This window comes from Physeter macrocephalus, chromosome 15 (assembly GCF_002837175.3).
Source record: "Physeter macrocephalus isolate SW-GA chromosome 15, ASM283717v5, whole genome shotgun sequence".
NCBI lineage: Eukaryota > Metazoa > Chordata > Mammalia > Artiodactyla > Physeteridae > Physeter > Physeter macrocephalus.
Genome location: NC_041228.1, coordinates 1,011,784 through 1,027,369, shown reverse-complemented (window position 1 = coordinate 1,027,369; position 15,586 = coordinate 1,011,784). Strand labels below are relative to the sequence as shown.

Here is a 15,586-nt window from a genome sequence, read left to right as displayed (position 1 = left end):
CCCCTGCCCACGTCCAGCTCCAGGAGCCTGCAGGCAGACCGCAGGCAGACGCGGCAGGGACACGCCTCCCACCCCACGTCAGTGACGCTCCCGTCCATCCTCAGCCACGCCCACAGGTCCCTGGCCACTGAGTGCCACACCCCCACCCGAGACCTCTCCCCGTGACTCCGAAACCGGCCCCTGAGGGCCTGTGCGCCGCACCAGGCGGCCTGAGGGCACAGACACCACAACTCCTGCCGGCCTGGAGCTCAGGACAGCCCCACGTGCTGCCAGCTGCTCTCTCGGGGACACGTGGACTCCGCCCGCCCACCAGGGAGAGACGGGCTCAACGGGCACTCGGGGCCCCGCCCTCCCATCTGTTGAGGGAACAGGTGCAGCGTGTCTGAGGGCGTCCCTGCCCGGTGCTGGGGCAGAGTTTGGCAGTGGGGAGGCACAGGCCTCTCACGGGCCAGTCGGGCCCTCCCGAAGTCAGGGCCTGGGAGCAGGCACGCAGCCACGCCAGCTCCCAGCCAGGCCAGGGGACGCCTGATGGGGGAGGGGACACTTGAAAGCACCCGGCCGGGCGTCAGCCACCTTCTGCGTGACGACGCAAAAGACACTACTTCGAACAAAATTCCCCAATCTGCTTTAACGGTGAAAAAGCTAAGTTGCAACGAGGAACAGAGGTGCTCCTTTAGAATTCAAAGTCTTCGCCTGCCATGTCGAAAGCCCAGGCGAACTTCTCCCTCTGTGTCTTGTTGTAGATCTTCTCCACGGGCACCCCGAACCTCTTACACCTGCCAGGAGGAGACCAGGGTTCTTGGGAGGAGCGGAACAGAGGTCAGGACACCAGGCTACCCAACCTGCTCCTCCCGGGCGCAGCACCCACAGCACGGCCACCGGCCCAGGGCAGCAGCGAGGCCGAAGGACAGGGAGGAGGCAGCGTCCCCCAGTGCGGCCCAGGTGTCCTCCGAGCGGGGTGCTCAGGGGACCCAGCCACCCCACCCCCAGTGGGCAGGCTGGGCTCTCTGTGGCTGGTATTGGCTCGGGGTCCCGCCCCAGCCTCCCACGGCCCCCAGAGCTCTCGGGCGGAGAGGACCAGTGACCCAGGACTCAGCATTCAACACACCAGCCAGTCGGGTCCCATCACAGGAAGGACCTGTGCTGACCACGGGGCCCAGGGGACTGAACCGGGGCCGTTCAGGGAGGGGTCCGGGCCCACGCACCAGGCGACACTGATCCGGGGGTCCAGGTAGCTGAGCTTGGACGTGCCCAGGGCCACCTGCTTGCTCTCCTCCTTGTCTGTGGCCAGCTCCGTCTCCCCAGCTGCCCCTGCAGTTTCTCCAGCAGCCGTCCCCTCCGTCCCCTCTTCTCCAGGAAGCTCTTGGACCTGCTGTGCCCTCGGGATTTGCGGTCGGCCCTTGCCTTCTTCAGCTCTGCCTTGGCCCCAGGGCCACCTGCTTGCTCTCCTCCTTGTCTGTGGCCTGCATGCCCAGTCTCCCGAGCTGCTCCTCCAGTTTCTCCAGCAGCCGCCCCCTCTTCTCCAGGAAGCTGGCGAGAGGAGGAAGGGCACAAGCCCCACGCTGGCACCGCCCAGCTCCACTCAGGCGGGCGAGCCCAGTGGTGGGGGAGGCCCAGGAGGCTGGGACACAGGGAAGACCACCCTCGGCACGGAGCAGGGCCCATCCATCCAGACCTGACCTCACAGGAAGCCCCCAGAGGCCACAGGCAAACAGAAACGGGGGCCAAGGACAGAATCAAATACAAAAGCCTCTTCCCATCTGTGAAAGGTGCTCAGCCCTTATTCCTACCGTTTTAGAGAAAAGCAGATTTATCCAGGCAGGACCCTCCTTTCACCCTCCACACGCCCTTCCAGAGACGCCAGACAGGGCACCCTGCAGAGGGCACGGGACAGGCACGGCCACGACATCCACGTGCACGTGAACTTCGACCCCAGTCCTTGTTCCAGGAACTCCGGCTCCGAGCCCACCTGGACACGCGTGGAAGGACCGCGGGTGGAGGAAACGCCACAGAGGCTGAGCGACCCCGACAGACACTGCGGCGGAGCGTGTGAGGCAGGGTCTGTCCCCAGGCTGCGCACAAGGCTGGGCCGCAGCCACAGGCACCGCTCTGCAGCGGCCGCCAGAGCACCAACCCAACGCCAAGGTGCCGGCGGCAAACGGCGGGCGGCTGCTGATGCCACCAGGAGGCGCGGGGCGGGGGCGCACGCGAGTCCCCCTGGAAGACACAAGAGGCTTCCCAGCAGCTGCCTCTGGGGAGCCTCGCTTTTCACTGAACGTGAATACCCTTCGGTCTAATGGCTGGACATTCTCACACACACACCCCACGACTAAAAAGCACCTGCCTGCACCTGAGGAAACTTGCATGCTTTCACAGCCACGGCAGCCGCGAATAAAAGGGGGCACGCACCCCGCTAGAAACAAGGAAGATGAGGGAAACCACAGACGACCGTGTCCCGGCGGAGCAGACCAGCTCCCGGGAGGCACGCCGCCAGTGCTGACGCGACAGGGGACACAGGCAAAGCGATTACTCAGCCATTTTAAAACTTCCCGCAAAGAACAGCCCAAGCCCAGAGGCGTTCACTGGTGAATTCTACCAAATGGTTAAAGAAGAATTAACTCCAACTCTTCACAAACTTTCACAAAAGAGAAGAGGAGAGACCGCTTCCCATGTCCCTCCGAGACCAGCATCCCCCTGACACTGAACCAAAGGCATCACCAGAAAGCCACACACCATCATCCAGTGTAAATACAGAAGCAAAAGTCCTCATCACAACAGCAGCAAGCCTAGTCCAGGATGCATAAAAGAGACTCTGCACCATAACCAAACAGGACTTACCCCTAGGATGCGAGAACGTGACACCCGAAATCCAATTACTGCAATACAGCGTCGTCTCAATAGATACAGAAAAAGCAGCTGACGAAATCCAGCACCTTCCAGGAAGAAAACAAACCTCAGCAAAAGGAATAGAAGGGCACGTCCGCACCTTGAAAAAGGCACCTAAGAAAACCCACAGCTGACATCCTCCTCCACGGTCAAAGCTCTGCCCGTGAGGTGAGAACAAGACTAGGGGTCTACACACATCACCTGTCCTGAACAGCGCTGGAGCTTCCAGCCAGAGCATCAGGCAAGAAGAAGAAGTAAAAGGCATCCAGGTTGGAAAGGAAGACGCAAACTGTCTCTACTCGAGGATGACATGATCTTAAACCCTAAGGAATCCGCCAAGAAACTGCGAAGGCTAACAGGTGAGTTCAGCGGGGCGCAGGGTGTGAGACCAACCCACACGCATCAACTCTACTTCTGTGTGGCCTGCAGAGGACGAGTCAACACAGCAGGCCCGACCAACCCTGGAGAGAAAGGCCTGCCTACAAGGCTGGATGTCGGGAGGGCGCCCGTCTCCCTAACCAGTAAGAAAAGAGAGGCTCACGGAGCCCGAAGTTGTGTACCAGCAGTACAGGTCATGCTGAACTCCTGCTTTCCTCCGGAGTCTGGAAGCTTGGGATGTGCCAGGCAGAGGGTGCCCACGTGACCTTTCACTGTACGAAGTCACAGCCGTGACCGTGCAGGGTCCTGTGAGTCCTGCGGAATCTCCGAACCTACAGGTGGTCTGGGGAGTCAGCGGGAAAGTGGGATTCGCTTGCACTCTGACCCGTGAAACACGGCCAGAACACCGTTCTGGAGAGGAAGGACGAAGGGCTGGGGCAGGACACGCCCTCGGTCCCTGGGTGGCCCGGAGTCTCACCTGGTGTGCAGCAGGGAGCTGCTGGCTGCCGTGAGAAGGCGAGCCCGGAGATGACAGGTCCAACCCCAGCTGACTGGGCTCGGACCCTCAGGCTGCTTTTGACCACCATGGCTGAAGTGAGGGGGGAAACACAGCTCAGGTGATGCCTGGGCTTCTGTTCTCCAGGTGGGAGAAAGGACCCAAAAATTCCCAAAATTGAGCTCTGGATGGGCCAAAAACGTTGAAAGTTTACACGGCTCTCCCCTCCAAGCAGAAAAGCCTGGAACAAAGTTTTAGGAAAGACTGCTGCTCTCCCCTCTCCCTCCCCAACCCCCATTCCAGCTGGGATCTTCCCAGGCAGCTGTAACGTTAACCCTGTGAAGGTTTTCCTGCTAGGGATTTGAAAAAATTAGCAGTAAGAAAAAGCAGGACAGGGACTTCCCTGGTGGTCCAGCGGGTAAGACTCTGTGCTCCCGATTGCAGGGGGCCCAGTTCCATCCCTGGTCAGGGAACTAGATCCCGCATGCGTGCCGCAACTAAGAGTCCACATGCCGCGATGAAGATCCCGCGTACCACAACTAAGACCTGGAGCAGCCTACGTAAATTAATACTTAAAAGAAAAAGAAAAAGAAAAGCAGTACAATTCTCACAACGGCTCTGTATTTTGTGGCTACCGCATCTGGACGTAGAGTAAAAAGCTGACTATACAACGTAAAATGGCTGGAACTTCCCTGGCGGTCCGGTGGTTAAGACTCCGCACTTCCACGGGTCGGGGAACTAAGATCGCACACACTGCACGGCACGGCCAAAACAAAAAGGAAAATCCTTGTAACTTCATAAATGCCAGAGGAATCATCCCAATCAGAAAGGATGCCCAGGAAGAGTGTCAAGCGGACTCGACAGCCTTGTTCTGCAGCCTGTGGGAGGGTTAGAATTCAAACTCTGAGTGCAGCAAACATGTCCATAAACGATGGTTTCTTACTCTGAGTTTGCCTGTTGACATCTCTGGGGAAGGCGTCCACGTGAGGAAGGAGGTTCTCCCGAGAGGGAGACGCGTCCTGGATTCTGGAGAGCTGGGTGGATTTCTAACAAGCTCTCGTGAGATGGGACCCATGCTGGTGACCTTCTGGCCTGACGTGTGCCCTTTGGAGCAGATCAACTTCTAACCTCCGGATGGACAAGCGACTGAGGGCTCAGGGAAGCCTTGTGACTTGGACTTGCGGCGTCTCCACTTTTGCTGCTGCAGGAAAGCCACCGGTCTGCTGGGAATCTCGGGTCTTGCTGCCCGGGCCTGACTCCAGGCAGAAACCCAGCACCGTCTGCAGCAGGAGAGCGAGTGGGACGGAGGCTCCGGGACGGGACCTCAGACCCCAGGGTTGTGGCAGATTTCGGACACCCCTTCGTGGGGCCCTAACCATGCAGACGTAGCTGCTGGCTGGACCTCGGGGTCACCTGCAGATGCCCCCAGGAAAAGGCCCGTTCTTCTGGCGGGGCAGTCAGAAATCAAGTGCACTGGGCCGTGTGTCTCTGATGCAGAGACTGCCCGCGGCCCAGGCTGTGGATGCTGCGCGCGTGCCAGCGGGGGGCAGGGGAGCACATCACAGGGACAGCTGCCCCAGGGATGCCTCGGCGCTCCACCTGAGACTCTCCAGGTAAGGGCAGCCCGGAGCAGGGGAGGGGGCTGCCCAGGCACACAGCCCAGTGGGGCAGGTGGACCCCCAGATGCAGCCCATCTTGTCTCTGCTGCTCACTGGATCAGCAGGAGGATACAACCGTACACACGTGGACATTTTACATAAACATGAGAACCTCTGTGAAAAATCCAGAGTCCGTCCCGCCAGCGCCTGGATGTGGTGTGTCTTTCTGGCCCAGATGCATAGAAACGTTACTCTGTGGCAACACCTCTGCCCCTTGTGCACAAAACCCAGATGAAAGGTCTGGGAAAGAAAGCAATGCAAAGTTATGATGACTGACCACGAACATGATTTTGTAACAACGAGGGGGAACACTCCTGAGATCCTGGTCCCTGGGGAGGAGGGCGGAAGCACCGGCTCTGAGCCCAGGGAGTGGGAATGAGTCGTGTGCAGCAGCCCGAGGGCCTGAGAACCGTCCGTGTGTCACTGTGAGGAATCTCAGCTCAATGCCGAGTCCTGGGAGTCCTAGTGAATCACTGAACCTGTGGGTGGGCTCGCGGACACGCAACAAAGCTAGCAATGAACAACCCAAAAGTGAAGTTAAGAAAACAATTCCATTTACAACAGCAACGAAAATAAAACACTTTCAAATAACCCCCAAAAGTGCAAAACTTGTCCTCCAAAACTTTGCTAAAAGAAATGAAAGAAGAACGGTGCATCTGAAAAGGACATCCCAGTGTTCACAGGTTGGAAGGCTTGGCCTTGTTAAGAAGGCAGTACTTCCCAAATTGACCTACAGCGTCAACGCATCCCAAACAAAATCCAGGCTGACTTCCCTGCAGAAACTGACCAGCCAACCCTAAAATTCATACGGAATTTCAAGGGACTCTGAAAAGCCAAAAGAATCTTTAATGAGAAAACCAAACTGGAGCTCACACTTCCTGATTTCAAACTTACAGGAAGCAAGACGGAGTGGTACTGGCAGGCAGACAGACAGACAGATGAACGTGAACAGAACAGAGCCCAGATACACCTACCATCAGCTGATCTTCCACAAGGTGTCAAGACCATTCAGCTGGTGGGAGTGGTGCTGGGAAAACTGGGTGTCCACATGAGAAAAAATGAAGTTGAATCCTTACCTCACACCATATACAAAAAATAACTCAAAATGGATCGACTACCTAAATGTAAACATTAAAACTATAAAACTCTTATAAGAAAACCTAGAAATGCATCTTTATGACCTCGGGTCAGACAAAGCCTTATTAGACATGATACCTAAAGAATAAGCAACGAAAACTAGACTTATCAAGATTTTTGTGCTTCAAAGGATACTACCAAGAAAGTAAAAATGCAACACACAGAATGGGAGGGAGTCTTTTCAAATCATATATTTGAGGACTTCCCTGGCGGTCCAGTGGTTAAGACTCCACGCTTCCACTGCAGGGGGCGCAGGTTCGATCCCTGGTTGGGGAAGTTCCGCATGCCACGTGGCGTGGCCAAAAAAAAAAAATCATATATTTGTAAAGGTTCTCGTATCTGGAGTGAATGATGAGCTCTTATAACTCAACAGTAAAAAAAAAAACAAAGAACTCAACTGAAAAACTGAAAAAGGACTGAACGGACATTTCTCCAAAGACCACGCACAAATGCCCAGTAAGCAGAGAAAAGATCCTCACACATTGTTAGCCATCAGGGAAATGCCAACCAAACCCACACCCGCTGGACTGTAACCAAAAAGAGGGAAGACGGGAAGACGGCCAGCGAGGATGTGGAGAAACCGGGACCCAGTGCACGGCTGGTGAGAACGTGAGCACGGCGAACAACAGGTGGCGCTTTCTTAAAATGCTAAACCTTGGCGCTACAGAGTAACCCAACAATTCTACGACAAAAGTCACAAAGTGGAAACACCCAAATGTCCAGACACATGGACAGTAAAACGTGGTCTGGCCACACACAGAATATTCGGCGATTGAAGCACTGACGGGCTACAACGCGGGTGGACCTCAGCAACATTACACTAAACAAAAAAAGCCAGACAAGGTCCACAGATGGTGGGATTCCATTTGTGCGAATGTCCAGGGGCTGGGGGAGGGGAGGGGGTTTGTTTGCAGTGATGGAAACGCTCTAAAATGTACGGTGATGATGGCTGCGCAGCTCTGTGAACGAGCCAGAACTGCTTGCCCGCAGCCAAGAGCCGAGAGCCTCTGAAGGAGAGAACCACGCGGCCCGGAGCTCGGGTGCCCGAGTACAGGCGAGAATCTCCTCCTGCGCTTCTGCACTGCTTCACCTTTTGGCGCAAATATAGTCTGTATTTTTTGGATCAGAAAATACGACTGAAAAGAAAACCAGAGAACTGGTGAAGAGAAAAGCAGGTTCGCTGCCAACCCCGTGACTTGGATGGGCTGGGGCCTCCGGACACTTGCCTCTTGGACCCGCTGTCCCCTCTGGATCCGTGGTCGGCCCTTGCCTTCCTCAGCTCTGCCTCGGCCTCGGCCACCTGCTTCTTCTTCGCCTCAATCTGCAGAAGAAGAGGGGCCCAGTCAGGGCTGCTCCAGCCCACCCTAGGCCAGCCCCAGGGACCACCGTCCACAGCCTGCAGGCCCTATGCCCTGAAAGGGCCCAGCTGACCGGGTCCCCTGGGTACCCGTCCGCCCAGTCAGGGTGCCGGAGCGCTGGCCCCGATCGGTCACTCTGTGGCCAGGGGACAGGGTGAGGCCAAGAGGCCCCAGACATACCACCTGCTCCGGCCAGACCCGGCCCCCTGCTCCGCTGACCCCCCTCCTGGGCTAGAGGCCCTTCCACACCAGAAGGCCGCGCAGGACAGCCTCTGGCCCTCCCTTAGCCGGTTCTCCCCTCCTGGACAGCACCTGGCCCCGGGCAGCCCTGATTTGCCCAAGCACCTCCGAGGGCCGTGCGGTCCCAGGGAGGGAAGAGGAGGGGAGCCGCACAGTCGCCGCCAGAGGCCCTCCCGCCACGCGCGCCGCGCACCTTCGACCGAAGAGTCTGCATCGACTTCTCGAAGGTCCTGGGAGTTGCCCGCTGATGGTTGCAGAGAACGGCGACGGCCCGATTTGCTCGGTTGTAAGACAGAATCTTAACGGCTACGCCGTCTTCAGCTGGAAAACAGAAGCCTGTTACACAGCAGCAGCCACAGGACAACAGCCGCTGCCGCCCCGAGGAAGGACCTCACGGGACAGGACTCAGGGTCCGTACCTAGCCCAAGGGCCTCACAGCAGGGGCAGAGAAGAGGCCTCCCCAGAGCCCCCCGAGAGCATCGGGCCCACGTCCAGGAGCCCCCGCTGGGGGTGGGAGTGGCAGGAAGAGGGTTCCGCACACACCGCGGGGACACGCAGAGCTGGACGGGCGCTGCAAAACCGACTCTGCCGAGGAGCAGACGCGGGCGCCGCGCAGGGGCCTCGCCGCGCGGGTGGCCCTGCAGGGACGGCTCGGCCTGGGGACCCGCACATCGCTGACCCATCCCCGCGGGCCAGGGGAGCTCCACTCCGCCCTGGACACCGGCCACGAGGCATCCCGTACCGACCCAGCAGCCGGGCACCAGCGCACAGGCCGGCGCCCTGTCCCCGCACCGGGGACTCTCACCTCTGGTCAGCGCTCTCGGCGGGCCCTGCGGGGTGAGGCTGGCGTTACAGGTCCGGAACGCCTTGGCCGTCAGGCCATCCATCAGGTCCTGCAGGTGCTTGTTCAGACTGGCGGTCTGAACACGGGGAAGAAGGTGGGTCTCAAAACGTGGTCTCCTTTGGGGGCAGTTTCACAGCACTCTTCCCGGCCCCCCGCCCCACACCTCTGGGCGGAAGGAAGCTGGTGGTTAGACAGACGGCCCTCAGCCTCCTCGTGCAAGAGAACGTGCCAGTCGGCACCCACGCTCGCCCCGTGGCGTCAGCCTGGCCCTTCTGGACGCAGACAGGCCGAGCTGCGCTGCGGCCCTGGGTCACCCCATCGGCACTGCTCTGAACCCCCCAGGCTTACGGTCAGTCTGTCAAAGAGCTCATCTCCAGGGCCTTTGTTCTCCATGAACAGCTGCAGATTCTCGTACACCTGCGGCAGAGAGAAGCCTTTACAGAAACCCCCTCACGCCCCGGGCAGGAAGAAGCCTCCTGGGCCCAAGGAGATGGAGGTAAACGAGGGCCCCAAGGGCCAGCTGTGCAACCGAACTGGGAGACCAGCAGACTGGGTTTCTCCCAGGGAGGAGTCAGCACCACCGCAGGGTCACGTGCCACGTGTCCAGGCTGCTGTCCGTCACGAGGCTGGCGCCGTCCCCTCACAACGCACACCCTGGCTCCTTCGTCCGTCACCCACGCCGGGTCCCTCTGGGTGACCCCACGTCCACAGTCAGACTCGCCCGACACCACAGCGCCTCGGAGGACCTTCAAGGTCCCTTTGTCCGATTTCCCTCCACCCTCACTTTCCTCTCCGTCCTTCTGAGGGAGCGCAAACGTCCTCCCGGCTCGTGTCGGCCTGGGCCTGTCTCTCCACGCAGCTCTGCGTGTGCCCAGCCCCAGAGTGACCGGAACAGCCCCCGCTCTCGGCACCGCGGCGCCCGAGTTCCCCGACTCCTGACTGGGCTAGTGCCTCAGGAAAGTGGCCCCAGCGCTCCCTCGCCCTCTGCCACGTGGGGACAGTGAGAAAGCACGGCCGTGCCAGGAAGGGGCCTCACCGGCTCACAGCCCCCGACTCCAGCCTCCAGACCAGGAGACGGAAACACTGTTCACGAGGTGCCCAGGCCAAGAACTTTATCAGAGCGGCCCGAACTGAGATCCTGATTTCCCTTCAGAGCCCTCTGCAAACCAGAGACTTCGCCCCCCACGCCCCCCCCACGCCCCGACTTCACCCGTCCCTCCATCGGCAGGGGCGAGGCCGGGCACTGTGGGCATGGGGGTCAGCCAGCAGGCTCAACCCCTGAACCTCATCGTTCAGAGGGCAGACCGGGGACACCGCCAGAGTGACCACAGCGAGCCGCGTGCCCAGCGGCCAGAAGACCCTTCCCAGCTGCGTTGGGGTGAACGGTGTCCCCCGCAAATTCACGTCCTTCCCCAAACTTCAAAACGTGACCTTTTTCGGAAATAGGGTCTTTGCAGATGCAATGAGTCAAGACGAGGTCACAGTCTGGGGGGAAGGGGGCAACTCCAACAGGACCGTGTCCTCACAAGAAGAGAGACAGACGCGCGGGGACAACGGAGGCAGAGCTGCACTGCTGCAGCCTCGAGCCAACGCGCCAGGATGCACGGGCACCTCCAGACGCCAGGGGGCCTGGAAGGCTCCTCTCCAGAGCCGCAGAGGGCGCACGGCCCTGCCAACACCCTGCTCTCGGAATCCTGGCCTCTAGAAGGCCACCCTAACCCACCAGGAGAGCAGTGGCGGCGCTGGCGCCTTGGAGGGCAGGTCCAGTTCAGCCTACGGGCGCTTGGCCTTGCCGCCAAGCCTGACGGGACAGGCAAATGGGCCTCACGGCCCTGCGACCTCCCCTGATGCTCCCCGAAAGAGAGCGCCCAGGTCTCAGGGGCGAGCGTGGGGCACGACCCACCGCCCACACCAGGCACTCACCGGCTTCTCCACCGGCACTTGGTTGTAGTAGCGGATCGAGTCCTTCCCCAGGAAGTCGAATTCCACGACGTACGGGCAGCCATCGGCCTCTGGGTGCAGCTGGACGTGTTCCACGCGGAGGGAGCAGCAGCCCACCGTGTCGGCCGCCTCGCCCTCCTCCTTCTCGTGCCCGGCTCGCAGCGCCAGCTGAGCGGACGGGGCCCATCAGGGCGTGGCGCACGCTCACAGGGGCACGGACGGACACGCCCCCTCAGGCACACACCCACCCCTCCACCTGCCCGAGGCTCCGGCTCAGGACACAGGCGCCCCGTGGTTCCCCCAGCTGCCCGTCCAACCAGGTCTTTGCGACCGACTGGAGCATCTGTGAACAGCAGGCGGGAAAGCCTGGAACCATCCGCGCCTTGTCGATGACATAAAGGGCCACGGCGCGCTGTCTCGCCTTCATTTCTCGGGACCTCCAGTCGGCCCGGTACTGAGAACGGATCCTGTCCACAACTCCTTTCAAGCGCCGAGCCGCTTCATACTTCTCCCAGTCTCTCTCCCCCTAAGGAAGGGAGCAGGTAGCAGAGAAAACGCTGGTGATCCCTTCAAACAGGAAACTGCCGACTCTCCTCCCGGGCCCGCTCTCACCGGCTCGGCTCAGGGCCGGGGAGCAGACTCCAAACCCAGCGCAATTTAAAGAGAGTGTGAATCTAAACGCCTTGTTTTTTAGGACAAATGGCCGCCGGACACGATATCACTTCAAACCTGGCCTGCTAATGCCCGTGACCTCAGAGACTCCCTGCCGAAGCGGCCCGGCCCCAGCCAGGGGCAGCAGGTCAGAGCCGGCCCACCTTCAGCTTGGAGCTGGGGTTCAGCATGACGTACTTGATGGAGTTCTGCACGTTCTCCGTCCACGCCGCCAGCCACGTGACCGTGCGGTCGCACCGCACCTCCTTCCACCGGTGACCTACCGGAGGCTCGGGTACTTTGGAGTCCCTGCAGCAGGAGAGTGACCCAAGCCCAGCGACGCGAGACCCCGCTCCCCGAGACTCCGGCCAGACACCGCCGCCTCCCGCGACGGCGCTGGCGCGGCAGGTGCCTCCTCGCCAGGCCACACCCTCGCGTCGCGGCCTCTGCGTCGCCAGGCACGTGAGGGGCTCGCTCAGAGCTGCTCCCACACGTGAACCGGGACGGCCGCCCCCAAGGCCACACACGTTGCCAGCTCAGCAGCTCCACGGGACACAGGCCGCCTCTGCGCTCCGGATGCCTCTGCCGACCCAGCTTGGCCGTGGTCCGCGCAGCGGAGGGACGGAAGCTCCTGCTGGAGCGTGGCCCGTAAGTTCCCAACGCTCCCGTGTTACTAGACCATCCCGATCTCCTGAACTATGGAAAACCGTGTCGGAAGGACGCAGACACGCGTTCTTGGTGGCGTGAGACCTCAAGCGGGGGCAGAGTGACGAGGGCTGGCTCAGCAAACAGCACACGCGCTGCCGCAGAGCGCCCATCTGTGGGGAAGGCGCCCTCCCACCCGGCCCACAGGGCCTGGAGTGACCGAGGCACACCCTGCATCGGGCCCCACTCCCCCGGGCGGGAGGCGGGACCAAACACCACCACCACCACCCCGCCCCGCGCGCACCTGCTGCAGTTGATGGTCACGTCCGCCGGCAGGACCCTCCTCTTCAGCAGCCCCATCTTGGGGTGGTCGCCGCGGCCCCGGAACAACCCAGGGGGCTCGGTCTTGAAATCGCCGATCTTCTCTCGGTGCCCGTCTAACAGACATTAGCCAAACTCTCGCTGAAGTTTTTCCGCCTCTTCTTTGAGCTTCTGCGTTCACAGAATAGCGTGTAGGCATCAGTGGTGAAGAGACAGGACGAGCCCGGTGCCCCCGTTTGCCGGGTGCACAAGACTCGCCAGAGCCCCTTCAGTGCTGCGGGAGCCCGGGAGGCCCAGCGAGGCAGGCAGGCCGAGCGCAGCGCGGGGCGCCCGCCCCCCAGCCCCCGGCTGCAGCTGTGCTGGTCCACCGTCACCACGGAGCATGAACTACAGAGCCACTAGTTCACACGGCGGGGTCACCGTCCCCCGTGCTCTGGGTGGACGGAGCACTTTTTAAATGCGTTTAGGGGCACGTAACTCAAAAAGTGTCCGAGAATGACGGAGCGGAATCAGAGGCCCCTTCACCACACCCTGTCGGGGTCTCGTCTAGAAGAATCCCACAGGAACGGCTTTCGTGAGAGGAGGGGGTCGTCTTCTGCATACCAGCAGCCTCCCGCGCAAGGCCCTGGGGGCCCAAGCCAGACTGAGCCCCAGAGCAGCCTGACCTGCTTCTCCTCCTTGGACAGGGCCTTCCTGGCGGCGGTCTTGTCCACAAAGTATCTGTGGATCTCCGTGAAGTCACACTTGCCCAGGTGCTTGATTACTTTCCTCTCTTCTGTTGTCATTTCCTGCCCCCAAACCAGACACGTGTTCTCAACATCCAACACAGGCAACGGTCACAGGGGCAGCAGGGACCCTCCCCCACGGTGGCAGGGGTCCCACTCCATAGGGAATGGTGACATCCCAGAAGCAGGAGGAGCAGACTCTGGGCAAAGACGCCAAGGCCACCCCGACCCGCAGCCTCTGCAGCTGTCCCCCAAAGAGAGCCTTTTCAGGCAGGTGGCCCAGGTGTGCAGGTGGACAGGGGGAGAGCTGAGGCCCCGGTGCTTCCTCCTAGTGGCCTTCTGAGTTGGGCCACGTGGCCGCATCTGAAGAACCGCCCCCTCTGGCTGCCGCGTGGACTGTGCCTATGGCACTAAGGGGCCCCTCACTCACCACCGGGGAAGTCGGCCCACCGCCCCACGCGCGGTGGGAACACACACGTGCTTGGCGGCCCCCGGTCCAGCCACACGCACACAGCCCGCAGCCCCACCAACCCCCAGGTCCCGGCAGAGGTAGATGTGAGGCCGCACCACACCCTGCAGCAGAACCCAGGTGCCCACCAGCCGGGAAGGGGACGCACGAGGCGCTGGTGTCCCGCCCAAAGCAGCTGGAGGCGGGTCTGGGGTGCGCTTTCTCGGGGCAGAGTCCACAGGTGTAGCCAAGGTGAGTGCAGATGCGCACAGAACCCAGTTTTTTTTTAATGAGAAAGAAAAACAACGAGCACCTGATCATCAGCTTTTTGCCAACGAGTATCTCTGTTTCCTGGGGGCCAGAAAATGCCACTCCTGGCACCCCGCAACCTCCCTTTCCTGGGGATTCCAAGCCTGGCTCTGCCTGGCCTTCCAGCCACTGGGGAGAAGTGAGGGTGGGCAAGCATCTGACAGCAGCAGGCCAACACCGAGAGACCGCGGCCGCGCAGCACGTACCTTCCGCCAGTCGCTAAAGAAGTTGTTCTGGAAAACTTCTTTTGTTGTATATTCGTGACCCAGCATTTTCCCATAAAACGTGGCCACCTCCTCAGCTGCTAAGCTCAACTTCATGGGCTTCCCTGGAGACGCCGGAAGATACACTGATTTAGGGAGCCGACGCTGCCTCACCCTCCGGCCCACGACATCCTGCTCCTTAAGTCACGCTTTGTTACACACGTTGTATTATACCGTAACATAGCTGAATTTTTTTAGTTCAGGAGAAGGCTCTAAATTTAAGACAACCACACCCGTGCACAGGTGCAGCTGTAAACATCCTGGAGCACAGGCCAGGCCTTTGTAGAAAGCGTCAATGGCCAGAATTGCTCACGTTTATACTGCTTTAATGATTTATCTTGCTGCTACACTTACATGGAAATTTACAGTTCAAAAACACGCGAAGTTTTAGGACACACATAACCACATAACGTAAAAGTAAAACAAAAGGGCTTCCCAGGTGGCGCAGTGGTTGAGAGTCCGCCTGCCGATGCAGGGGACACGCGTTCGTGCCCGGGTCTGGGAAGATCCCACGTGCCACAGAGCGGCTGGGCCCGTGAGCCATGGCCGCTGAGCCTGCGCGTCCGGAGCCTGTGCTCCGCGACGGGAGGGGCCACAACAGTGAGAGGCCCGCGCACCGCAAAAACAAACAAACAAAAAAAAGTAAAACAAAGATTAAGGCTCCAAAGCAGAAAGATGTGAATAACTGTAGCAACTGCAACCTTTTAAACACCCTCCCATTTGCCCAATGACTTCCGACATTTTACTCCAAGAATCAGTATTAGAGACGGCTCAGTGGAGGACAGGGATCCAGCAGAGCAGCGCGAAGGCCGGCCGGGGGCTTTCACCACGGAGTTCTCTCAACTGTTGTGTAGGTTTGAAAATTTTTATCACAAACGTTGGAAAAACAAATATGCGTTATTTGGATAATAAGAAAAAGGCCCTTGTGATGAAACAGCACAATTCTTCCCAAAACCAGCTTCTCGGGAGGACAGAGAACTAGCTGAACAGCCAAAGCCCGAGGGGCTCGGCTCCCGCCCTGTGAGCGCCCCTCCCCATGGCTGGGCCGCCCAGCTGCCAACAAGGCACGGCGGGCTCTGACAGCCACGGAATCTAGTCTAGCCCAGAAAACCAGATTCTCAACCAACACCCACATCGATGGAGTCGCAGTGAACAAAGAAAATGCGTGGCTGTGTGTGCTGGCCGAGTGTCCCCCGGGGAAAGGCACGTGTGACCCAGCAGGAGCCCACGGGGTCACCAGATCCCCCAAGGAGGCAAGCGCTACAAGAGCCCCAGCGGGAGAGGAG

At 59.9% G+C, this 15,586-nt stretch overlaps 1 protein-coding gene across 1 annotated transcript; it reads right to left on the bottom strand.

The window, feature by feature from the left end:
* Window positions 1-590: 590 nt before the first annotated feature.
* TOP1MT (DNA topoisomerase I mitochondrial) lies at window positions 591-14,522 on the bottom strand. The gene is given in 13 exon segments (XM_024129360.3): window positions 591-776; window positions 1,206-1,261; window positions 1,437-1,530; window positions 7,782-7,876; window positions 8,347-8,474; window positions 8,959-9,073; window positions 9,346-9,414; window positions 10,921-11,106; window positions 11,321-11,464; window positions 11,754-11,898; window positions 12,539-12,726; window positions 13,221-13,343; window positions 14,244-14,522. Coding segments are annotated over 13 exon segments (1,560 nt in total). The 5' UTR covers window positions 14,358-14,522; the 3' UTR covers window positions 591-673.
* Window positions 14,523-15,586: the final 1,064 nt, after the last annotated feature.